General features: G+C 37.2%; 1 protein-coding gene across 6 annotated transcripts in view; it reads right to left on the reverse strand.

Annotated features, from left to right (window-relative positions):
* Positions 1-16,288, reverse strand: part of Ogdh (oxoglutarate dehydrogenase Nc73EF) — a 134,285-nt gene extending 117,997 nt beyond the window's left edge. For 5 of the 6 annotated variants that reach the window (XM_083134424.1, XM_083134421.1, XM_083134423.1 and 2 more), the window contains exons 1-2: positions 16,189-16,288; positions 6,259-6,735 (exon numbers count right to left, since the gene is read on the reverse strand). In XM_083134424.1, the coding sequence (XP_082990550.1) occupies positions 6,259-6,507 (249 nt within the window). In that variant the 5' untranslated portion in view covers positions 6,508-6,735; positions 16,189-16,288. Of the gene's footprint in view, positions 1-6,258; positions 6,736-16,079 lie in introns of all 6 variants that reach the window. The other variant, XM_083134420.1, reaches the window with a different exon arrangement.
* Positions 16,289-27,150: the final 10,862 nt, after the last annotated feature.

Genomic DNA, 27,150 nt, shown 5'->3' on the forward strand with positions numbered 1-27,150 from the left:
TCCCAATTCGTGGCCAGTGCGGCTACCATAATGTAATGTCAGTTTCTTTACCTTTGGTGAGTGTGCAGTATTAGGAAACAGTTTTGGGTGAGTGTTCTCTTGTTAAAAGACTTTGTACCTTCTGCCCCTTCAGGGTCTCATTTTTTGTTCAGCCTCTAGGAAAGCCTAATGGCAAAACCCCCCTCAACCCTCCCCCGGGTGTAACAGAAAGCCTCCACGAAGAATGTTTCAAATGGAACATTTAGATATCCTCTTTTGGCAGATCAGAGTAGCAAATTATCAGTTTTATTGAAATTTAAAGAATAATTTTTAGTCACATGTATCCATAGTTATAGTTTACCAGTGTATGTACCTTGATACCATGCTGTTGATGATCATAATGTTGGCAGGGTTCAAAATGAAGGATAACCTAGGAGACCAAATTTTATAAATTCTATCCCGGTTACATCCAGGAATCAGTTGCATTTCCTGACTCTAAACTTAAGAGATTGGCAAAGCAAAGAAGTGCTAACCCTCATCCCTCTGTTTTCTGTTATCAAATATTCCAAATTCTCTCTGAACAATGATTCACTTTTCTTTTCTAAGGTGCATATTAAGATGATTCAAATCTGCATACCCTTGATCATTTCGAATTTTTTAAAAGTCGAGAATAATCAACATGTCCAACAGTAAAACTTATTCACCACATCATACAAGCAAAGACAGTCTGACATTTCACAGGATTCTTTTTATAATGTCTCTCAAAACCACCAGCACCAATATTTACTTTAACAGATGTCAGCATTGTAATATCAGTATATAGTTGACCATCATCAATCATATCTTCCCTGTATATGAAAGCCAAGAAAAGCAACTATATATATATATATATATATATATGCAAGAAAATATGTGAAAACATTTGAGGAAGTGTATTGAGATTGGTGGCAAACATATGGAGTATGTTTTGCACTAAGAAAATGTGTTAATCTTAATCTAAAATGGTTCAAAATTTTATGGTCACCCTGTAGTTGTAAGAACAGCCATCCTCTGTTACATTAGCATAACGTTTTGTTAAACCAGCATTTAAATTCCCAGTAAGAGTTCAGCATTTCGTCGTGTATAATCTGTGTTTATTTATCATATATAAGATGCTTTCAAAATCTTCTAGTTTGTTGCAAGTGCAAGTGATATTTGTCATCTGGAAACTAACTTTAAGAAACGAATACAGCCTTTCAAACTAGGGTGGCATGACAAGTTACGAACATTACTTATCCCTTGAGAATCAAACAGGCCGGGCAGTTTTCTCAAAAGTGTGCACTGTGTTGCTTCGGTCTGTTGGTCCCACATCTGCAGTAACTATTTTCACAGACAAGGGACTGTAGTAATTCGGGTTATGTAGTTTGATGCCAGACAGGGAGGGGCCACTCGAGGATGTATAATTCACATATAGTAATTCCCCGTTTTCAAGGTGAACTTTCCAAAAATTCAAGCATACATCTTCCATCTGTCAGATAGATTGTTCTGCAAAGGACACTACCAAAGTAAATTAAACGGACTGAGAACATTCTGTTTTGTTTTCCATGCAGTTTTATTTTCCTTCTTGATAAAAAAAGCTAAACAATTAAAAACTTGCCTCAGGACATTTATAAATATGTTTAAATTCAATGGGATTTGGATTAACCCTTAACTTGTGAGGTGCTTATATTGGAACATACTTTGTAAGGTACGCTCTGAATATTTCACCCCTGAATCAACATAAATAACCAATTTAATTTTCTGATATTGAATAATACATTATTGGTATTAGTGACTGATTTGACAGCAATTAGTGCCAGAACGTAAGTTATATAGCTACTATATTCATTAGTTTATTCATCTACAAAAATTATTTTAAGTGTGAACATATTCATTTCAATTGTCGTACTGTCAAATACATACACAAAAAATAACCTTTTACGATATATTAAGCAACTAGTAAGTGCAATTAACTGCAGAAAGCAAGAAGTATTCAAAAATATTTTTCTGTTTTTCTAATTTTAATAGAAGACTGCACGTCACTCCTTGTGAGGTACGTCAGGCAGACCACACTTGGCAATAAACAAAGCTTCGCTCCTTTCATGCGATAAGCTGGCAAGAAACGGATGCTGTGAGGAGAGCCAAGGACACTATTGCATAAGGTAGACGGAAGGTGGCGACACTAGCTTGAACGAAAGGCGGTAATCTGAAACTTCCAGAACCTCAAGTGGTCTGTGAGACCGCACCTCACTAGTTAAGGGTTAATAAAAGTTGAAACTTTTCATGTCTATGGAGAAAAATTCCCGGAGCCAATAATTTCTTGAATTCCTGGTGATTAGCCACCTTGTCATATTTCTTGTGGCTTCAGTGTGACCCCGTCTTGCATGACACTTTGGTCTCAAAGTTCCCTTAGTTATGTACAGTGGATAATTTCACACGTACCATTTGAATGCTACAGTCATATCAAGTTCAAGTTTATAAAAAAGGGAGGTAGAGGAGTCCAACCCCTTTTTTGCTATAAATTTTGTTGTCTTCTGTACACCCTACCAGAATAAAACCATAAAGATAATACTCTCACAATTAAAACAAGGAATAATGCAAGGTTTTCATTCTGTGAGTAACAAAGCATGAAGTGAAAGGGGTCATCATCAGACAGCACCTCCGAAACACAATTAATTTTGAACCTTGAAACTTTTTTTCTTTTAATTAACCATAACTAAAAGATGAGTTTCCCATGCACATTGCACCATGCCATGATGGTGCATGTAGATTCTCGATCTCTGCCATTTTCAGAGGTGAAATGATCAGCATCATGCCCCAACCACCTACCAACCTTAGGCAGAGTTCTGGAGGGGCCAGCCCCCCAACTTAAAAAAGACTAAAAAATAATACATGATTAAGTTCAGTTACTACATTTTTGTTATGAAGCCATACCGCAAATCTTGACCTTTGGCATGTGCGGTAATTGCACCGCAATAGCGGGTAGTCCTTACAAGTGGGATTGGAAACACTGGCTCTGACGCAACACTCAACTCACTACCTTCCTCCACCATTTCTCCTGAAATAGACTCGTCCTAATTCCTAGGCACGCTGTCAGTGCAGTCTGCAGTTACTACTGTAGACTACTGCGTGGTTTCCATTCGTGGCTTGATAAGAGTGATTGTTGTGTTCTGGTGTATAGCAAGACATTTTAAAAAGCATTATTATTATTATTATTATTATTATTATTATTATTATTATTATTATTATTATTATTATTATTATTATTAACGCCTTCTTTATGAATTCTTCTATCACTAGATTGTAGAATTAATCTTCTGCATTTTCATTTCAGTTATAGCAGCTTCTCAATTACTGTCCTTGGGTATTTCTTAGGGCTGTGCGGGATCCCGAAATTGGGAAAAAAAATCCCATCCCATACCGAATGGTCATTTTGAAAAGTCGTTAATTCTAGACGTTTTCTGCATTGTAAGTTTCTGAAACTTATCGGAAATTGTTAGTTTTTAGTCCAGAAATGCATATGGTCATTTAAAAAAGTCGTTAATTCTCGACACTTTCTGCATTAATCGGAAAATGTTAGTTTTTTAGTTCAGAAATGCTTAACTTGAACAATTCAAAAAAGGTTTCCTTCAAGTAAAACAAAGGTTTCTGTTCTCCCATCGAGATATATTAATCTGAGGAATAAGCGACACTTAGATCACTTCTGCGACGAGCCATGTGAAATGTTGATCACAACTTAATTTCAAAGAATAGAAAAAGTCATCAGGAAAACTTTCTTGCATTTTTTTTATCAACTTATTGTAGAAACTTCAATTTATTTTTTCGATTCATTATCTCCAGTTCAGACTGTTGTTCTTTTTGCAAGATTATTCCCTGCAAACATTGTCAGGAAAATTTCAGCGTGGATTTGAGTTTGCCGATGACACTGTGATGTTTAAGTAAATTGACTTTTAAACCTATGGTTTTCATACAAAATAAAGAAATAACGCACATGGAATTTACTGGGATAACTGACAACACAAAATTCGCTGTAAATGAAGAAAAAATATAGCAATTTAATTTATTTTAGGTGGATTTAGTTCGAAAAAAAAACAGTTTGGAATGAGTGGCAGGCATGCATTCCCTACGCCGAAGATCTACGAAGAATGCCGAATGCTCCCTTCCCTTTGCCGAGGGTGAGCGACACAGACACTGATTGTCATCTCCTACGATCATGACACACGTGTCTCGGTTTTTAAAATAGCCCTTAGAATTAGATATACGACTATATAAGAATAGCTTGAATTAAACTAAAAATAAATTGACCACATAAACACAGTTAATACTTCTACTTTGCGAGGGAATGACTCATTCCCTTCATTCCATGGTATAACCACCCATGGTCTAAACATTTTTGAACATTCCTGGTAATGACACAACAATGTTGAAGGCAGAAATTACCATTTTAAGAAATGTAATGGAAAGTTCAGGTTTGAGTTTGATAAGTACACCTTTGAAGAATGTTGTTCCAAAGATAGTGGACACACTTTTGAGCAAACATACAGAAACATCCAAAAAATGTACCATTCTTCTGAAAATTGCTCTTACCCTACCATCAAATAGTGCCACTTGGAGAGGACATTTTCTGCTATGAGGCGAATCCACAACTGGTTGCGTTGCATAACGGGTCAAGAGAGATTGAACAATTTAATGATCTTATACTCTGAATCAGATGTTGTTAAAAAAAATTAACTTACACGATTTGATTGATGTGTACAGTTTGAAGAAAGAAAAACATAAAATATCTTTGTGTTGAGTCAACAATTACTGTTGAGGCATCAAAAGAACTTTTCAATTTTTTTTTTCTAAAATTTATGAAGCTTACTATTGTACTGTAACTTTTTTTTAAAGTAATACGAATATTGTATCAATAAAAAATTAATGAAATGCAAAATCCAATAATCGTACTGTTTTGCTTCTTTTAAAACTGAACTGACAACCAATATACTAATTAATATTTGTTTACTTAAGCGAGGAAATTTAACATTCTCGAATCTAAAAGGCCTAAAACTCAGTGTTTTTAAGTTGTTTTTTTTTTTAATTCCCGGGGGAAGGCCTCCGGACCCCTTATAAACTAGAAAATATTCAATAAACCTCAGGTACATCATATGCTTCTCCCAGAGTCTGCCTCCCCCCTCCCCAATCTAAAGCAAAAGCTCCTACTCCGCCCATGCTATCAACTGGTTACTCCCAGTTGCCAATTTATGATAGGATGGAGAAGCTGCTTTATGTAGGGACAAGGCTGGAAAAATTCAGGTCACTCACCTCCAGGAATCAAACATGCATCACTCACATCGCAGTCAATGCCCTACTAACTCGACCACTGCGGACCCTAACTGTAACTCGTTTATTTATTTCAAGTACCAAGCAATGAAACTGATAGTTAAAATTCCAGTTCCTTTTTAGTCTATTTAAACAGTAATGAACAAAATTAGGTTTTGCCAAAAATAATGAAGATAGAAACATTCTTATTTTTCACACACATTTCTCTTGTGCAAAAGCTTTGTGCTTGAAATAAAATGGATTAATTAGAATTTCCTTGCCTCTATCTTTGTTATGTAAACATTTCAATGAAAATTTGTGATTTTTTTTATCGACAGATACAGAAGTTTTATGCAATATAATATTGATTTCAGTGCACAGAAAAACACAAATAATGGATATATTTGAACCCAAAGAATGGATGCATAAGTAAAAACGTGTCATCTTAGAGGACGTTCACCTCTTCTTATTAGTAAAAACTATTTGCATGCACATTAAAATAGAGAAAGATCATGTCGAAAATTCTTATCAACTCCAAACCTAATGATGCAAATTATAGCCGCTGTTGTGGAATGTCATGTTGAGTGCTATATTCACCTGGGCTGTTCTGCTTCACTGTAAGGTGACACGCTAAAGTAACAGACATGCTTTACTTTACTTAACACATCTTTGCAAGTTGAGAACAACAGAAAACGTTCATAAACGATATCTTCATAAACCATGCAAAATATTTCACTTTCTTACAGAGGGTTAAGGGTACCAACTACATTAAATTCAAAATAGTTTGTTTTTTTAATAACACGGGGAAATGCACCAGAACAAACCAACACATTTCTCTTCTTCAAGCTCTAAAACTGCAAAACTCTTCACACATACAATGTGTACCTTCCACACAGGGTATCTCATAAAATATGGTATTTAGGCATTTCAATATGGAGAAAAAAAATATTCTGTACTCACTGCATGCACACTCTTCGGATCCAGCAACCACGAATTGTACATTTCCTCCACATAGTTGGAAGTGCTCCCGTTGAGGAACGGTTCAGCCGCAACCGGTGCATTGTAGTGCCTTGCAGGAACGGTGGTGGCTGCCACAACATTAGATGCTTTGGTCTTTAACAGCCAAGAGGCGAAACATTCCGGTGTGACCTGCGGCACCAAGGGGGCCAAGGGGCCCAAATTATTTATCACTGTCCGAGCTCGATGCATTATTGCACGTCCTTAATTCTTGCGAAACTTTTGTAGCCAGGCTGATGGCAAAGGTAGGCACACCAGTCTTGTCTCTCTGGGGCCGACGGATTCCAAATGGCTCAGAACTCCACTGCACACTTCACACACTGGCTCTCACCCAAAAAACTATATTCAGACGAGTGGCTGTGCCAAATGCCTACAAAATTTGCTTCAACACTTGACTCCTATCTTTGAAACAGCTGAATGCTGCAACAAAAGAAAAGGCATTGTGAAAGAGTAGAATGTGATTAATCTGGATTGAATTAAATTATTATAAGTTCAGAACACAAAATAAGTAGCTTGGAAGGGTACATTAACCCAATGAGCAGTATGTATGTTCACTTGCAACAGAACCTTCCCCCTATAATGAGTTTTTGTATCAAATAAAAAATTGGATTAAAGTATTTAATACTCCTTTATTGTTATTATAATGAATAATAAAAATTGTATTAATTGTCATATAGTTTTTCTCCCATTAAATTTGAGAGGTGTACAATTATTTTTAAAAAAATTCGTAACAAAGTGTATTTCACAATAAAATAAGAATTGAATTACAAGCATTTTATGCTTTTGTAACTACTATGATTATTGTTACCATTAAGAATAAAAATGATACTGTTGTATTTCTTTATTCTCCTTCAAGAAATTTAAGAGGTGTACAAAAGTTAATGATATTTTGTAACAAAGTGTATCACACAATAAAATAAGCATTGGATTACAAGCATTTTATTTTTCCTAGCAAGTATTATGATCATTTCTATTATTAATAATAAAAATGGTTCCAACTGATATTTTTTTTATTCTTGCAATAATTTTAAGAGGTTTGCAACTATTTCATGAAATTGTAAAACAAAGTAGCCTATATTCTGCAATAATATACAATAAAAATAAACTGCAGTAATATATATTAGTCTTCAGCACTACTATGCGTCATTTACATTAGTCAATATCTTGAAGGTCTCCACGATGGAGCAGTGGTATTGTCGTCACCTTGTAATCAAGGGATCCCAGGTTCCATTCTCAGTGGAAAGTGGTTCCGATCTCACTTTAAACTGTGGGTACATGTTTCTTTTCTCTTTATTCATTAATACATATGTATAATTACTTTCAATGACCTAATTTTGTGTTTTGTATGAATGATTTTATTATAAATAGTATCTTTTGATTTGCAGTTGAGATTGGTATTGATATTTTAACTAATGTTTTCATTACGGTTTTCTTTCTTTGGCACCAAAACTTGTATGTGATCCAAGTTTTCTTGTGGTCCTTGTTCTTCTGTTTTTGAATCATATTTTCTTACCTTTCTATGTACCAAATTATTATTATATTATTATTATATTGGGAAAAGAATGGTTCGTCCCACTTAGGATATAAAAATCTGTTTCTTTGTAAGCCTTATAATATAATTTAATAATACACAGAGCATACACAAAAGAATGGTGTGGTTTCAAAAGTTAATAAAAAAAAATATTTCTCACTTTACTGGGACACAACATACACGGTCAGCAGTGAGAACTGTCCAAGTTCCTTTTGCGTTAATTACAATCCTTCAATGTGTGTGCCATCGGTCATACGACACACATTTACAGGGTAATCAAACTGATCCCACACTCAACATAGCATGTCTGCTGTAATGGCTTACAGTGCATATGTTATCCGATCACGAAGTTCATAGATGAACTTGGGAAATGGTGATACCTAAACACTCCCTGTAATGACCCCCCAAAGAATGGAACAACATGGTGTAAGATCTGGCAAATGGGGTGGCCAAAAGAGATGGTTGTTGTCTCCATTTGCAACAGTCCGATCCAGCACTGTGAAAGAACACCATCGAGAAGCACCCGTACGTTCCTGTGAAAATGGGGGGAGGAGGGCTGCGTCCAGTTGTAGAATGTAATCGTCATAATTGGTATTCAGTCGGAGAACCCTGCTCGCTCTAGTCACTGACTTGGGGGAGGAGGGAGCTTCACCGAAACGTTTCACGCACTCTTTCAATGTTTTCATCCGACACACGAGGTTGGCTAGAACTCTTCCCTTTACACAAGCATCCAGTTTCCACAAACTGTCAGCATGGACATCCGGAAAATGAATGTACACCTGAAAATTATGGGAACACTTTACTATACCGGAGATGGATTTCTTCAAATTCACAGGAGAAAGTACTTACGCAAATCATTTTCTGTAGCGTTGTTGATGTTCGGTAATGTAGTTTTGATCCATTTTAATGCAAATGCATGTGGTTTTCTACGAAAATCTATTTCCAACGTGCTATTGCTGCCGCCATTTGCTTTCAGCACGAGAGCACAATACGCTCTTGTATTGTCCGTATATGCTAAATTGAATGAAAGGAGTGCTAATGGAACCTAACCTAACAGGCCTAACCTAACCTAGTAGGCATACCTCGTCCCCGTGATGGTTCGTGGGAGCTATCGTGAATTTTTGGGCTAACATCAATGGTTTTTGGAGCTACCCGTGGATGGTTTGTGGGAAATAAGGAACAACAGTAAGTACTCGTTAATGTAAGAAATAACACATTATTTTCGTTAGAAATTCATTATTTCACCTAAATAAATGTTCCGCAATGCAGAATAGTACATTAGCAATGTAAAAAATTGCAAAATAAATCATTGATAGGTGTCTCCGGTATAGTAAAGTAGTACCAAAATTATATATTTCCCACATAATTGTATTTCAGCCACAGTAATTTATGTTAATTATTAGTAACACATTCAAGGAACATGATAATTTCAGACAAATATTTTTTTTTTAGGGGGCCATCACTATTATGGGGAAAAATATGCCTCCTTTGCTCCCCCTTTGGAAAAAAAAGTACCTTGCTTGCCCATGATTGTCGGTACCACATGGTTATGTTATTCTCGTGTTGTGGTGCATCTTTCTTAAACAGTGCACTAAACCCATGCTGCACTGTAATCGTAGATCTGAACACCTCAAAATGGAACACGCAGAAAGCCATTTCCTGCTGCAATGCCATGTTGGAAACTGGCCAAGCAGCCTCACAGTAAGCATGAGCAGTGAACTGCTGGTAGCGAATGAGAAACTTGGACAGTTTCCGACACTGATGGTATATGTTCCACTCGTGTAACGTGAGAAATATTTATTTTTATTAACTTTTGAAACTGCACCATTCCTTTGTGTATGCCCTGTATAAATTATAAATAAAGCTTGATAATGCAATTTATTATGTTCCCTAGCTTGCTAATTATCAGTTTTTAGACTGTAATTAATCAAGTAAAATTTAGGGAAAACAGTATATAGAGCGACCACAAACAAAAGAACCTTCGGCAAAATGTCTCCATGCACCCTCCCCCCTTTTCTTCCAATCAACTCCGGCCATAAGGAAGCATGCTCCATTCTGCCCCTTGACTCCACGCATAGGAGTCGCGGGTCTGCGCAGGCTTCTTTGTATGTGGTTCTATTATAGTATATTATTACCAGTGGCGACGATGGGAGGGGGGGGGGTAGTTGCCCCCACTTTTGTCCCCACACTATGCTAAATCTTATCTACCAAGAGAAAGTCAATTGTCCTTGGCCCCCCTCCTAGTGTTGGAACCCAATCACCACCACTGATTACTACTAAAACTTATATCTATATTGCTGGATGAATATCAATGCCATTCCATTTAACAGCCACTAGTGAGATGCCCTTTGTCTAAAGAAAAGCTTTGTTAGTGAAAAGGAGATTAATTAATCAAGTTTAAAAACAAGTTAGGCAATATACATTTCACACCTGAGATAATATGAGTAATTTTGGTATGACTTAAGATGACCGGACCCCTCTCCGATTTTCTTCATATTTGGCATACTTACTAATTGAGGCCTGCTAATGACGAATCTGAAGTTAAAATTTGTTGGAAACGTCTACAAATTGCAAAATAATTGCGAACCATTGACGTGTGGTTAGGTTAGGCAAACATGGTTAAAATTTGGTGTCGTGGTAGTATCAGGAATATATACATATTTCCTTGTGAAACAAAAAATTTCACACAAATAGACTGTTTCCATTCCGAAAACTAACGCCTTATTTTTGCTTATTTTGCAATTTCTGGAAGTTTCCGACAACTTTTAACTTCAGATTCGTGATTAGCAGACCTCAATTAGTGAGTATACCAAATATGAAGAAAATCTGAGAGGGGTCCGGTCATCTTAAGTTGTTCCATAATTTTAAGCTACAGTGCAGCATTAAAAGACATAACATGCACTGCACAGTTTACATGGTGTCTACCAAAATAACAAATCCAAAATTCTTGACTTCTTTCCCTTTTTTCATAACATTTAATTAATTGCCCCCTACCTATGCATAGTTGGAAATTAAGAAACTAGATATTTTTATTCAATGGAAAAACTCTACCACAAGGTCGGTTAAGATGAAAGCTGTACTTTGTTTAGACTTGCTTATGCATGTAAAAATTAATGCTTCAGACTTCATCCTGGATAATACTTTATTTAACACTTTTACAAAACTTCATGCATACAAGAATATAATTCTTAAGAAATGAAGTGAACAAATCTTAGCCACAACTCAATACAATTTTAGATTTTCAAATATTCAATTTTATCAAATCCCTATACAGTATATAACAATGTAAAATCACTATACTGTAATTGCAAAAAGTTTTGACCACAGGCATAATTCCTTGACATTCTTAACTGGTCGACATCCTGATTTAACATGAGATCTGTAAGAATGCTTTTTCAAAGGGTTATATTTTATGCCAGAAAAATATAGTCCACCCTGCTGTCAGTTTATTAGTAAGATCAAATGGAATGACTTAAGATGATCCGACCCCTCTCCGATTTTCTTCACATTTGGCATACTCACTAATTGAAGCCTCCTAATCATGAATCTGAAGTTAAAAGTTGTCGGAAACGTTTAGAAATTGCAAAATAAGCTAAAATAAGGCGTTAGTTTTCAGAATGGAAACAGCTGATTTTCGCGAAATTTTTTGTTTCAAAAGGAAATATATATATTCCTGATACTACCACGACACCAAATTTTAACTATGTTTGCCTAACCTAACCACACGTCGATGGTTTACAATTATTTTGCAATTTCTAGACGTTTGCGACAAATTTTAACTTCAGATTCGTCATTAGCAGGCCTCAATTAATAAGTATGTCAAATATGAAGAAAATCGGAGAGGGGTCCGGTCATCTTAAGTCATACGGATCAAATTTGATGCTTTTAACAGTTAAAATTACCATGTTCCAATTTACATGTTTTCACATGGAAAATGTTTGTAGGTTTAAGCATTTTTAAGTCCACCTTATGCACAGAAGTCTAATCGGGACTGGACTTACAGCTGGATCTGAACAACTATGTGCTTCCACCAGGCATCAAGCCCAGGAGGACTCCTTGATTACAAGGTCAGAATGTTACCACTACACCATTCGGGAGACAAAAGGGAAATATTAACTTCATTTGCATTTTCAGCATTGCTTTTCTGCCACTTTTGGGTAACTGCTACAATGAGAATCTATGACGAAATTGATAAACGGACACTCACAGAGAACATCCATGTCTAGGCTGGAATTCGAGCCCATGGCATCTTAACCACTCTGCCATAGAGGTCAACAAATGGGAAATGTTGTATACATGTGCAGAAGATCAACGTAGGCACGGAAATACCAACTTATTTAAAATGTATGCATGCATAGTAACACCATAATGCAGGGGCGGTCGGTGCTTTCTACAGCAAGGGAAGCACATGCCATAAGAAATGAAAACACATAATAATAACTAACATTTCCCAATCTGATTTGAAATAATAATAATAACTAACATTTTCCGGTCTTATTTTAAAGTTAATTCCATTCGAACTTCCATCTTTCGGGACTCGAACGCAGGACCCTGTCGTCGTAGCTCTGTGTGTTAACCATTAAACCACAGAGGCCGATTTAACAATTTTCACTATTATGGTATTATCATCAGCATAATCATTAAATTTATTTCTACGAATGTACTTCAGTCTTTAAATGTATTGATTAGTACGGTGCTTGCAAGTGTTTATTGAAATAGGTCATAAAACTATATTTTTATATAAAAATCTAAATCCTAAAAATGTCAATTTTTCCTTGACATATCTAATCTTACACAGTTGCATTGATTTAGGGGTCAAATAGAGAGCTCCAGATTCTGGATCAGTGTGTATTGATCTGAATTAATATGCCGAACATCTAACCCACCATTTTAGTTTAGTTTTTAGACTCAGTAAATTAGGCAGTGGTGTACCACCAGAATAATCTCACACTTCTCTTATATACTTCTCGAGCTGAGGCCATTTTCCAAGCGACTTTCCCCCTGGAATGAGTTCTATGGATTCATTCCCCTCGGGTCAATTGGACCACGGTAACATAGTCAACTGTTAAGTATGATTTTTTAAACATATCTGTTTGATACAAATTCCACACAACAAAAATGAAATTCATTGGAATAAATCTAAGGAAAAAAAAACTAGTTCTTAATTAAGAAAAAAAACATTACATTATAAGGCACGAGATACTACAAGGCAGCGGAATGAGTAGGCAGATGCGTTCCCCTTCCCGAAGTGTAACGAAACGTGCCGAGTGTTACCGATATAGTGAAGCTGTCTGCTGGCTAGCAGGCGACTACACACGAACAATTTGAATAAAACTGTAATAATAAATTGCCCACAAAAACATAGTTTTATATTTTGCAAGGGAATGACTCATTCCATGGAATAACCGCCCATGCCATAATGACAAAGCAAAGAGCACCAAACCTGGTCTGCCTAACCTACTCATGGCAACATCGTCACCTCGTAATCAAGGGGTCTGAGGTTCAATACCTGGTGGAGGCATATAGAGGTTTGTTGTTGATTTAGTTTATTTTACTTCGCGTTTTGTGCCTCTTGGCTAATTTGCGAAGATGGGGATGAGTGATGAAATTATGAAATTGATAATGGACATTCACAAACAACCAAGCCCGACCGGGATTCGAACCCGGGACCCTTGGCGTCGCAGCGCAATGTGCTAACCACTCGGATATAGAGGTTTGGATTCACTTTAAACTGTAGGTTCAGTCCCGATTAACCTTATCTGTGAATAAAGTGGACTTAAAAACTCACACTTAGGTACCAGTTTCATAGATCGGAGACACATTAAAATCGCATATTTTGTGTTTCGCATGGTTCGTACTTACCAATTGTGTATTGTGGAACATAGTTCAAGGTGCCATTGTGCTTTTTACACGAAAACAAACACAATTTTTCACATTCTGAGTGCTTTTCTTTATGCCTTCCTTTGCTTCCGGAACACACAATATGGCGGGCACATCTTGACTCACGTGAGTATGTAGTGTTTAAACCTTTTTCACCGAAAAATACCTACTATCGTGTTCGTCACCGGTGGAAATTATACATTATGCACGGGTAACTGACAGATAGCCCGGGTAGCTAACAGATAGCCCCACGAACCATACACAGATAGCCCAACTAACCATTCACTGATAGCACCACGAACCATTCACGGATAGCCCCACCAACCATTCATGGATAGCCCCACGAACCATTTTTGATAAGGTTAGGTTACGTTAGGCAAGCATAGTAAAAAAAGGGGGGGGGTTGAAACACTGACAGGGGCTTACATCATCAAACGTACGAAGCATCAAGTTGTCGTAGGGCAAGCAAATGAAAGCAATGGCAATTGTGCGTCGGTGAGATATTCCTCTTGAAAAATACACGATGGAAGAAAATACCTCGATGAACGTTGTAAACCGAGAAACTCATTTCCGTAAGCAGTTTCTTGTGTAAAATTGAAGAAATGTGTCTCCGATGTATGAAACTGTTACCCACACTTATAATCAAATTGCTCATATCATGCTCACATAAGCATTAAACGGTACCATCGGCCCTCTGTAGCCCCGCGATAAGGTAATGATTTTTGTGTCATTTATGAAGATTATGTTCTATACAAACGATTTGTTTTGTTTTTAGCTTTAGGGGTTGTATTATAGTCTAGTAATGAGAGTTTTTTGATGGGACTATTTATGACGTCATTTTCATCGTTGCCATCTGCATGTGACATGAAGAAACATGTTGTTACGTTGTTTGTGTTTTGTAACTTGGAGCAGTGTTGGAAATGTCTGAGATTGAAGGTTGGCAATCCTGGTGTTACATCAGGGAGTGTGAGATTTACTGCAGACGATGTTTCGGTAGACAAGGAATGCCTACGAGGTTAGGTTAGGTAGCATTAGCATAAATACAATGACAAATTATTAGCCTATTTAGGCTAAGAGAACTAAACCTAGCTAGCCTAACCTAACAACGTAGGCATTTAGCCTAAAATTAAAAAGCTATCTTCCGTGACGTCAGAACACAAAGTGTTGCTAAAGTGTTGTGCAATAAGTGAGACCCTTGTGTTCTGCCGTCAGATGAGGAATGCCTACGAGGTTAGGTAAGGTAGCATCAGCATAAATACAATGGCAAAATATTATTTAGGCTAAGAGTACTGAACCTAGCTAGCCTAACCTATCAACGTAGGGCCCGTGACATCTCTACACAAGGTTGCTAAAGTGTTGTGCAATAAGTGAGACAGTCATGTGACATGGTACTGGCCCGGATTTTCTTTGGAAGGTGAGCATACGTTTTTAGTGTGGAGTGCTATCAATGAAAATGTGTGATTTGTCTGCCAATTGGCACATTTCGCCCTTGCAACCACGTAGCAGAAAGTACATTGTTTTAAGGTTAGTACTTTTTAAAATTATATACTTTTGTTCGCATTGGAAATAGTTGTTAGGTTAGGAGGGCCAGGTTTGGTTACAATAGTGAATTCACGTTGTTTTCTTAGTACTTTCGAAAATTATGTATTCTCGTTCGTATTGGAAATGGTTAGGTTAGGAGGGTCATATTTGGTACCGATTGTGATTTCACATTTATGTTATGCCAGGAGTGTTAGTTTTGCTGCTGTTTGGGAATTTTTGACGGGGAAAATGAGTGAAAGTAGTCCGAAATAGGAGTTTCTTGTGGTTACACGGGTCATACTTTGCGATCAAATATCTCAGTTATTTGTGGTTTCCTAACACTGGAACCACTTTTCTATTACGTAAGACATTAAAATCTGTCGATTAAAAAAATTGACGTAATTCTCGAGGGGGTACAGTGGGTCGACGGCCCCGCATTAAACTTTCCGACACTGTGTGGTTGGCAGTAGGTGGTTAAGTGCAAGGAACATCATATTTAGCCTCCCCTTTCTTTCTTTCGTCCATAAAACAAGCTCTTTCCAAATAATCCCAAAACAAGAAATAGTAAGTGCTATTACGTGCCTATTGTAAGTTTTAATGCACTAGGTTTGCATTATCAGTTTGGGTATCCTGGACTTCTAGCAATCAATGTAAAAACTTTAGGTACAAACATTCCCCTAAAAAACGAAAACCGCCATGACGCAACTCTGTACACTTACGTCGGCATCACACTGAATAAATATACGTGTGCACCTGCAATTCAAAAATTACTTCACCTAGGCACATAAGTAGACCTGGAATTACGACACGATAAATTTGAAAACACACGTACCTGAGACAATGTGGCTACATAAAGAAAACACTCTGTAAACTAGATTCAGTAATAATGTCAATACACTCCAAATTTAACCATGTATTCCCAAATAAAATGTTTCTCCTACCCTAAAGTACGATAGCTTTCCTTTGCCGCATCTGGTCTCGAGAAGACAAGTGAATAGAAATCCTTTCGCTGGCTGGTTGGTGCTGGCTGCTGGGTCTCTCTTATCGCACAATGCAAGGACAACCTTGTGTTCTGACGTCATCGGTAAAGGAGTTCATTGTTAGACTAAATGACTAAGTTGTTAGGTTAAGCTTGTTAGGTTTAGATCTCTTAGCATAAATAATATATTTACAATATATTTATTCTCAAAAAAACAAATCTGACAGGCCTGACCTAACAAAGTCCGGTTGTTCTTCTGACGTCAGAACGCAAGTTAGTCCTCGTGTTGTGCGATAAGAGAGGCCCGGTTGGTGCGGTCTGCGCCAAAAGATGTCATACCATAGAGTAATTTTGCTCCGTTAGATGGCTGCTTTATCGCTTCAGTGCTATCATAGAGGAGTTAGGAGTAGAGGATTACCCCACATTTAAACCTCGCTGCGCTTTGAAATTGCATTTCCATCGGTGGCGAGTAGATGGCGCGGCCGTCTTCTTTTGCTGCTCGCAGTAAATAGGGGGGGGAAGATTCATTGTCCCACTGGAGTGTCCTTCACCACAGAAAGGACAGGGGTGGGTTGTGAAACAGGTTTTCTGAAAATGAGGGGGGAATATATGTCTTTTTCTGATTTCATGCAGTTCGAGAATTTACGGAATGAGGACTTTGCCAGGCAGCTACATACCCTACCAGGGCGCGAAATCATTGAAGATTGATTTTTTTTGGGGGGGGCAAGAAGATTGTGGTCTACACAGACATACACAAACTATACATATATATTATGTATGTGCATGAAACTTTTCAAATTTTCTACCAAGCAACTGAGAAGAAAGAGCCTATATGATTAATATTTATAATGTTATTAAATATAAAGTAAATTACTGAACATGTAAAAATACATTAGTATTTAATACATATAAGGGAATTTATTTGATATTTTTTATGTATCAGATATTTATAACTGCCTTCTCGATTGCGCCGTGAATACGTTTTCGCCTTGCAATAAAGGAGTCCCGGGTTCGATACCTGGTGGAGGCACATAGTGGTTCGGATCCCACTTTAAATTATCGTTTGATTGACTTGTTATTGATTTTTAGTTTTGGTTATTATGTATAGGTTTTCTACCTACCTGTGGGTGATCGCGGCGATAGGGTTGAAGTAAAACATTATCTCTTATGCCTTTAGAATCGGTTTGGATGGAAGGGGGAAGGGTGCGTGGTATTCGCATTAACACAAGGTTAGTCGGGCAACTGTGCAGAATAAGGTTGACTAACAATGGCAGTGAGCCTAAAGTATCCAAAGTAAACATATATTGCTTAAATATGTCTGCATTATACAGTGACTCAACTACAGGGGGGACAGGGGCTAATGCGAGCAATTATCCCCTTCGATTTCAAATTTTATGCAAATAAAAATTCATTTTGTAAAATTTTCTTGCTTGTTTCGCTCGCATTATCTGCTATTCTTGTTTTCATCAAGTTCAGAGGGGCGGCGGGAGCCAGCCATTGGGCACGAATGATCTAAAAAAAGTTGTAAAAAGAGAATGCCGTGGCGTCCAGGGAAATTAATTGCGCGCTAATAAATCAATATTGTTTTCAATTGCACAAATTGGATCTAAAAATTTTTGAGGTATCTATCTGCATTTTTCCGGACCTTCTCATCGGACTAAAATGTATGATATAAAGTAATCCCCTAACATTAGCCTTCTAATACTAATAGTAACTAATGTATTCAACAATGTGCTCATTTCTGTTTTGGGGGTTGAACTGGACCTCTAGATTTCCAGTGTTAACCCAGCATCACAAGTTCAATTGAAATCTAGTAGAAGGAAATATGGCGGAACTCCAGCCTTGAAAGACGGGTAATAGGGCGGTGATGGGACTTCATTCACTGAAAATTCGTCACTCAATGAAAGCGATCGGAAAGACTGAATTCCGAAAAGGATTTCAATTTTAATAATAGTGGACATTATTAATAATAATTTCAACAATAGCATTTCTTTTCGATATATTTCATGAAACAAGACCTTTTTATATTAATAATAGATCATCAGTGCTGGAGTTGTGGGTGTGGAGAAGGAGTGCAGAGGGGTGCTTTTCCCCCAGTTATGTACATTTCCATTAACCATCCCCTCCTGTTAGGATAATTTGCATAAGCATCCCCCACTTCTTCATTGTCTCTATGCTGATCTACACAAAGACCCTCCTCGACCAAGAGGCCTCCCCGATGGCGCAATGGTAGCGTCGTCGCCTTGTAATCAAGGGATCCCGGGTTCGATACCCGGTGAAGGCACAAGTTGTTCGGATCCCACATTAAACTGTAGGTCCAGTCCCGATTAGCCTTACTGTGCATAAAGTGGACTTAAAACACCAAATCAATCCTCCTCGACCAAGCATACCAGCTATAGGAGTATCCACTTCGAGCACTGTAGATCATAAAATAAAAACACACTGGAAAGAAGGAAATGTCCACAGAATTTCAATATGGAAGAAAAATGAACTTCACAAAATGCCCCCAAATAATGGTAACATTTAACCCGTACGCTGTGAACCCTTAGGGCAAAGGGATAATTCGACTCCACATCAAACTGAGTTTTGGGACCACTTTGAAGTAACATGGAACAGGTGTAAACTATTTTACAGTTTTTTTCAGCTCTTATTTGAATATAAAAAGGCTTAGAGCCATCTTGAAAATATTTGATGTGAAGTTACATTCAAATACCACACGTAAAATTAAAATTAGTGATAAAAGTTCATGATTTATCAAATTTAATTCTTTATATTGTGCAGCAACAAAGCAACGACTGGTTGAGTAACTGGATGTTTCTATACTGGATTCATGCAAGAAATAATAAGTTATGTCAGCGTTTCGTTAAAAAACGCAACAAAAGTTTTTTAGTGCCTAAAAACCTATTTTGCTTGTTAGAACCTATTTTAGGTTCCACTGTTACCTGTGCAATACAAAGTGGTCTGATCTGTGTGGTCTTGCTCACTTTGGCGTCACTTCCATGCTTTGTGGCATTCACGCCTTGCAAACTAACATTTCAGCATTGAAGTTTGCACCACTCACTATATTTTTGTTGTAAGATTTTCAGAATATAAGATGATCCTCACAGACAAAATTGCGGAGTTTTACTGTGGTTAACATGAAAACAGATTGGTGTCTAACTATACGGCGATGAGTGGATTTTAATAGCAAATTTCCAATGTTGAGTTCTGCCATCGCCGTAGGGTTAGGCAACACACATAACGTTAATCAAGATAGTGCATATTTCAGGATATATGTTTCCCATTTTCATTGCCGGTGACTATACCTAATCAGCAGTATTCAGAAATTTTGAACTATTTTAAGTTTTTTTTTAACCTACTTCAGGATTTTTCGAGTCTAACTTAAGATTTTTAGGACCTATTTCAGGATTTTTAGAACCTATTTTAGGGTTTTTCGAACCTATTTTAGGATTTTTCGAGCCTAGCTTAAGATTTTTAGGACCTATTTCAGGATTTTTAGAATCTAAAAATCCGAGGTCTAGTTATGAGATATGGGATTTTTCCTATAGATGTCCACCTGCGAGCAAGGAAGTTAATTCTGCATTTCGGAGGGGACACATATGTTAAGTTAGCCGGGCCCCTCTGGCCGAACCAGAACGCCCCTGCTTATTATAGAAGATGTCGTATCATATGTTACTGGAAACCGGATTTCTGTCTTGTAAATTAAATTATTTCATAAGCGACACTTCCTGTTGATTTTCTAAGCTATATAAAATTTCAGAAGCAGAGAGAGAGAAAGAATATTGCGGGGATGGTTCTACACCTCGCCACACCCTGCATTGCCGGGCGGCCACTACGCCACTGTCTAATTATCATGATCAATTGAGCTTTCGTGCCTCCCTTCAGTAGCTGTTATGTCAATCTTCGCAGGTTTCAGATTCAAATCTTCTGTGGAAAAATAGCGACGCATTGGCTTCGAGGAGGAGGGCGGGGGTTAACCTTGAGTTAGGACTCACTCACTGTCGTAATGTTCCCAAGTTTACGACCGCAACCATTACCCCGATGCCCAAACTGCTCGCGGATCAGATTCAGGTTTGGCCCGCTTTTGAAGGTCCTACAGAAATTTTCTTCCCCCAACTCTCGTGTTTACAATCCCGCCAGAGCCAGTTTCTCTGTGACGCAGGCCCGTAGCCAGGAATTTTTAGTAGGGGGGGCGAAGTCAATCCTAGAGGGGGCAAATTTTTAATATATTGTGTTGCATTGGAAGATGCCCCCCTCCCCCCTCCTCCAAAAGTGATAAGTAACAGGAAAGGGATGATATCTTGAATGAAACTCCAACGAACAAAAAAGTTCGAGCAACATCAAATAACAATATTTCGATAATGACCTTTTCGGACTACCAAAGAATACAAAGATAAAGTTTAACATAAATAGGCTAATCGGGACTGTATCTACGTTATATTTACAGGTCAATAATGTTCATAGACGATTAATATGTACCAACAGCTTTGGGCTTCTCTGCAGAACTGATTAAGGAAGACGTTTATAAATCGTGCTTCATAATGTTTTCCTCTAGTTTCCAGTATGCAAGATTTTTACGCACAAAGGAATCTAACGAGAATCCAAGAACACCATTGTGTTGTGTTAGGCAAGAAAAATAGAATTAATTAAATAATAATGGTTACATATTATCTACACTTTGATGAATTGTGTAAACATTTACATTTTTTTAGACCTACTTGCTAAAACATTAAAATGGGTCCCTTACTCCACCATGGATTCTATTTGCTTCAAATGAAAGACTCTTGCATCACTTCAGACAATCTTTGCCTACGTTAACCATTTTGCAAAATATTGTGTTGACACCTGACAAACAAATAGGAATCCCTTGATTGATCAGCGACTTCTTGGATTACACTGTCATCATTAATATTTCATGTTTTATCAAGTTTTATCGAGGGAAATGCTGTATCCTCTTTACATTTTGAAAAATACCTTCCTTAATGACTATGGTACGAAACCGAAAGATATAAGGGGCCTCCTTCGCTTTACCCCATTTCCGCGGCACGAAGTCTCTGAGCAGCTTATCGTCACCACTTTTTGAGCAGAAGAGTACAAACCCCAAATATCAGGGATTTTTATTCTGATACTAATTTTTACCAGTCACACAATGGCTTAAGATATATGAATAAAATTAGGAGAATCCACTACATAGCAGAAGAGTTGACATAATTATTTGTCAAAAAATTAGGTTGTGCCTGAGGTAGGTTTAACAGACAACTTCTGCTACAGACACAATTTATTATTATAAATATAAGAAAATAAATAGAATGTAATTTGAGAGATTTTCAATCGTATTTATTTCACTGCAGCTTTTTTCTACTTGTCATTTTCTTGAACCTACATTCATAAGGTGCCGCCTGATAACATTGACAATTTTCACAGTGTGTGCAGGACATCAAGGCAAGCAACTTTTCTCAGTCACTATTTGCGCCTCTAATTCATCTTTCGATGTTACAAGCAATCAAAATAGGCATCTTCTGTCCTTAATGGATGCAATCCCATTGTAAGCTTCGTAGTAGCAAATGTCATTTATTTTTACTGCCGTTTAAAATTCTGAGAGCAATATATAACATGCTATTGAAACGATATCATGCAAATAGTCAGGGTTAAAACTTAACTTTTCCTTTATAAAATGGATATCATAACACACACCTATGTTGCTTACCATATTTGATGCGTTTGGATAGAGAAATGATTCATAAGATTTGAAATTGATATTTACACTCCATAAGATGCTTAGTGTAACCCTATCGAACTACAAATTTTATCGCTTTCTAACCGAAATAATAATTGTGAAACACTATCACATTTTCATCGTGTTTGATAATAATTTGAGCCAGTAAGCTGTCCTAGATCTTTCACTAGCCGACCTACATGGTAGGATGGTTACATAACACACTGCGAAGCCAGGGGTTCCAGGTTCGAGCCTGGGCATGAGTCTTCTTTGTGAGCAGAGGCGAAACCACATTTTTTTTATCTGGAGAGGGGGTCAAGTACCAGGACAAACGTGCCAATAATAATAATAGTAATATAGTGGTGGTAATGGTAGTAATAATAGTAGCATTACAAGACGTTATTATCGTCGTAAATCATGCAAAAGGGGATAGAAGTCGGTGCTAAAGCATTTGTGTTTGAACAAATTATTTGAAATATTTTTTCAACACGTTCAATTTCATATTAGCTAATAATGGAAAACAAGCACACAAACCGTATTTTTCAAGGACAGAATAATGACGAACATTATTATTTTGTACATATGACAAGTATAACTTTCATGTATACAACATATATTTTAAACATATGTAACATAGAGCGACATAAAATAAGAAAACACATATGCAACATGTTAACGCTAAATTGTGTACGTATTCAAAGTTTCTTTAATATATATATATATATATATATATATATATATATATATATATATATATATATAATTTAAATACATTACATGGTCAATTCATCCGCCAAATTGTCTCTCAAATGTGAACGCTCCATTTCCTCAAAAGAATTGTTCATGCACTTAAGCAGCAACAGTCTGAAGTATATATCTGGCCTTACCTCACTCTCGGGTAATTTAGAATGCATTACAGAAAATAATCATATTGGGATCGAATCGAGCAGGAAAATCTTTAGTATCAAATATTTGCAAACTGAAAACAATATTTATTTAATAGGGCGCAACAACTTTCACGGGGAACATGGCATTCTCTTTAACATTTTTTTTTATTTAGATCGTTTTGGCTCCCAGGGCTGACTCCCGCCGCCCCCTAGCTATAGCTCTGAAAATGGGATTATAAGAATAGGAAATATTGACCTTGCGAGCGAAGCGAGCGAAAATTTTACGAAATGTACTTTTATTTGTAAAATAAAGTTGAAATCGAGGGAGCAATTGCCCCTCTTTGTCCCCTGCAAGTGCCCTTAGCCGTCTGGAGGAAAATAGCAAGAAACACTTGAAAACTAATTCCAAATTGAGTATCCATTTTGTTCTACTATTCTTAGATTCTGCTAGTCATGTTTCTTTACTTCAATGTTTGCCCCCTCCCAGATTGGACTTCCGTTCAAGATTGGGGGGGGGACAATGCCCCTACCCCCTGTGGTTGCAGCAGTGTTTGTGAGTGTCTCTTCATCAATTTCACGTCACTCCCTCTCTCTATCACATGAATCGCTATTACCAAAAGGTTGACTTGGGAAACAAAAAATTATGCTGTTCAAATTTCTTAGCAACACATCCAAGAAAAACATCCAAATTCATTAGGCACTTTTAATACAAGACTACTCAAAATATCACAACTGTTCTACATACTGAAAATTGATAAATCATTTCCTGAAGTTTGAATCTGGAAGAGATTTTATTCCCCAAATCCTGATCCGACATTATACGGAATCCGACACACCTTCATAAATCACAAAATCAATAAATGTCTTGGTTATGTTGCTAGAGTAATACAGGATCAAATTGTAAAGATTAGTGAGAATTCCAGGTAGATATGTATTCTGTATTTTTTACAGGGGGGGCAGTTGCCCCTCTGCTCCCTATAGCTACAGGCCTGCTGTGACGTCACCTACGTAGGTGAAACTTCTTCCGAGGGTCGCCATTTCAGCAACGAGAACATGTTGATTTGAAGAAGGCTCACACAAAGCATTTGTGGGGGGGGGGGAGATTCGAAAGTGTTGAATGCTCAATTGATTGAATTAGGTTATTTACGTCGTTTTCTGCCACTTTGGCTAATCACGGCGATGATGATGAGTGATGATATGATGAAATTCATATGAGAACATTCACAATGAACATCCATGCCAGGCCGGGCATCGAAATACACGTAGAACGAAACAATTTAATAATGATTGACTACTATAAATGTGGAGCTGAAAAAAAGGAAGGGGTGGGCTGACATCTGATTGGTGTCGTTCTGTCCGAGTCACCAAGTAGCTATCCAGGTTCTTTACTTTGGTGGTGAGAAATTGGAATTTCAATAATATTACATCCTTTGTAATGTGATAACTAGGGCTAGGATTTTGATGCAAATGCATATTTTTTTTGGTAAGGCAGAAACATTGCATAAGTAGATAGGAACGTATTTTACACGTAAGTGTATAAATGGTAACGCCATTGTTTGGGCACTTTTTTGCAATTCTTTGAACCTTTTTGAAGTAAATGTAATTTTTTAGACTTTTAAAACCGTTTGTCATTTTTCGGCCATTTTTTAAGTCATTTTATGAATTTTCTACATTTTGGTGAAAGAAGGGACATTTTACATGCAAATGTAACCCTTTGAAGGAGAGAGGTTCCCGACTCTCGTCTCATTGTCTTCAGCTCAGTTCTGAATGACTGTGTTTGAAGAAACAAAGAAATTCTGTGCAGGATTGTTGACACAAGGTGTTGTATAACAATTCAGCTCAAACAATGTGATTTCCCCTATATCAGTAAATATATTGTCGCCAGACGGATTATTGTAAAAAAAACAAAGGGTACAAAGTTTTGTGCTCTGTATCGGATATTTTGTCAGGGAGCAATTTGCACTCTATGGAATTGAAAGTGACTTAACAGGAAATGATATTGTTCATTTCAAGTAAGCTACTCTTGTGTAGGTGGAAGTCGAGAAAAAAATTTCCGTGTACAAGGCTCTCTTGTCCAAAAACCGACAATCATTCGTTGTGTACTGTAACTCAGTACTTAAAGTGTAAAAGATGACAAAAAGTGAACTTTCTTACTTGTACTACCACCATACGCAATGAGCATGTGATAGATACTGTAACGTTGATTTGTAATTTGAATTTCTCTTGGGTAGTTTATAAATTTGTTTTAAAAATCTTTCAGAATTTTTAGGTCATTTTTCTAAGTTTATAGGGCATTTTCTTGCATGTATTAGGTCATAAATGCATTTACAATGTACTTAAACCTGAGTTGAAGAAATAAAGATGAATAAAAAATAATAGAAAAATTGGTATTTTAGGCAATATTATATAATATGGGCAGGCCCGTACCCAGGGGAGGGGCCACGGGGGGCATGCCCCTCCTCGAACTATGAAATATTTAAATGTGAACTTACAATAAGCTACGAAAATAACATCGACGATTTTTCAAATTTGTAAAATTCCAATTTTCTTCTTGCAAAAATGAATGTGTTTGTTGTGTAGAGAGGCAGACATCAGAAGTTTGCAGTCTGCAATATTGTGTATATTTAGTTCTATTTTACAATCATTGATGCAAGGGGGGATTCTCTTCGAGATTCAGACTTCGGGAAATGATTTCGCAATTTTCAATATCTAGAACAGTTGTGGCATTTTGAGTAGTGTTGTATTAAAGTTCCCTAATGTGTTCGGATGTTTTTCTTTGATGTGTTGGTATGAACTTCGAACTGCTTAAATTTTTGATTCCCAAGTCTACCTTTTGGTAATATTGATTCATATCATATGAATCATATGGTAGAGAGAGGGAGTGGATATTTAATTTTTGTTACTTAGCTTTGCTTTTGTGCAACTTCTAGCTAATCGCAAAAATTAGTGATGACGTGAAATTGATAAAGAGACACTCACAAACAGTGCCACAACTACAGGGGTGAAGGGGGCATTGTCCATCCCCCCTCCCCGACCTTGGATTGAGTTCATTCTAGGGGAAGCAAACATTGAGGAAGAAAGAAAAACAAGGACAAATGGATACTCAAGATGGAATTAGTTTTCACGTGTTCCATGCATTTATCTTTCAGACGGCCGAGGGCACTTGCAGGAGGGCACAGAGTGGAAATTGCCCCCTGGATTTCAAATATTATACAAATAAGAATACATTTCGTAAAATTTTCTTGATCGCTTCGCTCGCAATATCTTCGCAGTAAAAGTAAACTTTCCTTGCAACCCCCCCCCCTTCCCCGGTTTTGGAACCCAATCGCCACCACAGGCCTTAAACATACAATTGTGAGGTTCTATCTATACTACCCCTTAAAAATATGATGTTCAGCCCCGCCCCGAAAGGAATTCCTGGATACGTGCCTGTCTCGAGCCTTCTTAAACCCGAAGGTTCATGGCTGCAGCAACACAGGCCTTCCATCTGTCCCTATCCTGAGCAAGATCTATATACTCTTTTCCATCCCTACCGATTTCCTTTAGGTCCATCTCAACGTTGTCCCTCCATCTTCGTCTTGGCCTTCCTACAGGTCTCTTACCATCTGGTTTCCCAACAAGAATCATATATATTAAGTTAGCCTGAAAGAAACCAGCCTGAACGTTCCGCGCACATGAATATAGCACCCGAAAGAGAATCCAAAATACACCAGATGGGAAGTTGACTACCGTTAAAGGTTGCCGAACGTAAGTTCCATGCATACATATATTTCGAAGAAATATCCACTGCTTAGTACCAGGAGAACAGGAGTGCAAAAGAGATGTACATTATCGAAATTACACCAGATGGCCTTTAACGGTTTCGAAACTTCGAGGCGAAGTTTAGTATCAGGAGAACAGGAGTGCAAAAGAGATGTTCAGTACATTGCTTCCGAAGTTTTTTCTCTTCCGCACTTAGAATAAAATTTCACTTTATAGATATTAAGTTTCTACGCTGATCGTGTTGACCGGGAACATTCTATTAAGGTTCAGTCCCGATTAGAAGCCCCTAGCCAGGACGTCAGTGACGTAGAAAAAAACGGTGAATGTAATCCTTTTTTGTTTCCGCCTTCCCACTATATTTCTGGACATTCACTGATTTATATTTCAGCAATCAATTAAGGTTTACGTTGAAGTTTAAGGTAATTTATTTTTAATAATAATATTATTATTAAACACATTTTGATACCATGCCAAAGAACTGGCTTCGATACTTGGTGGAGCATGCGTTATTCGTATAATCGTCTGAAATAATTGTAACGTTAATAATTTTAAATTTCGT

Source organism: Lepisma saccharinum, chromosome 13, assembly GCF_977018435.1.
Source record: "Lepisma saccharinum chromosome 13, izLepSacc3.1, whole genome shotgun sequence".
NCBI classification, from domain to species: domain Eukaryota; kingdom Metazoa; phylum Arthropoda; class Insecta; order Zygentoma; family Lepismatidae; genus Lepisma; species Lepisma saccharinum.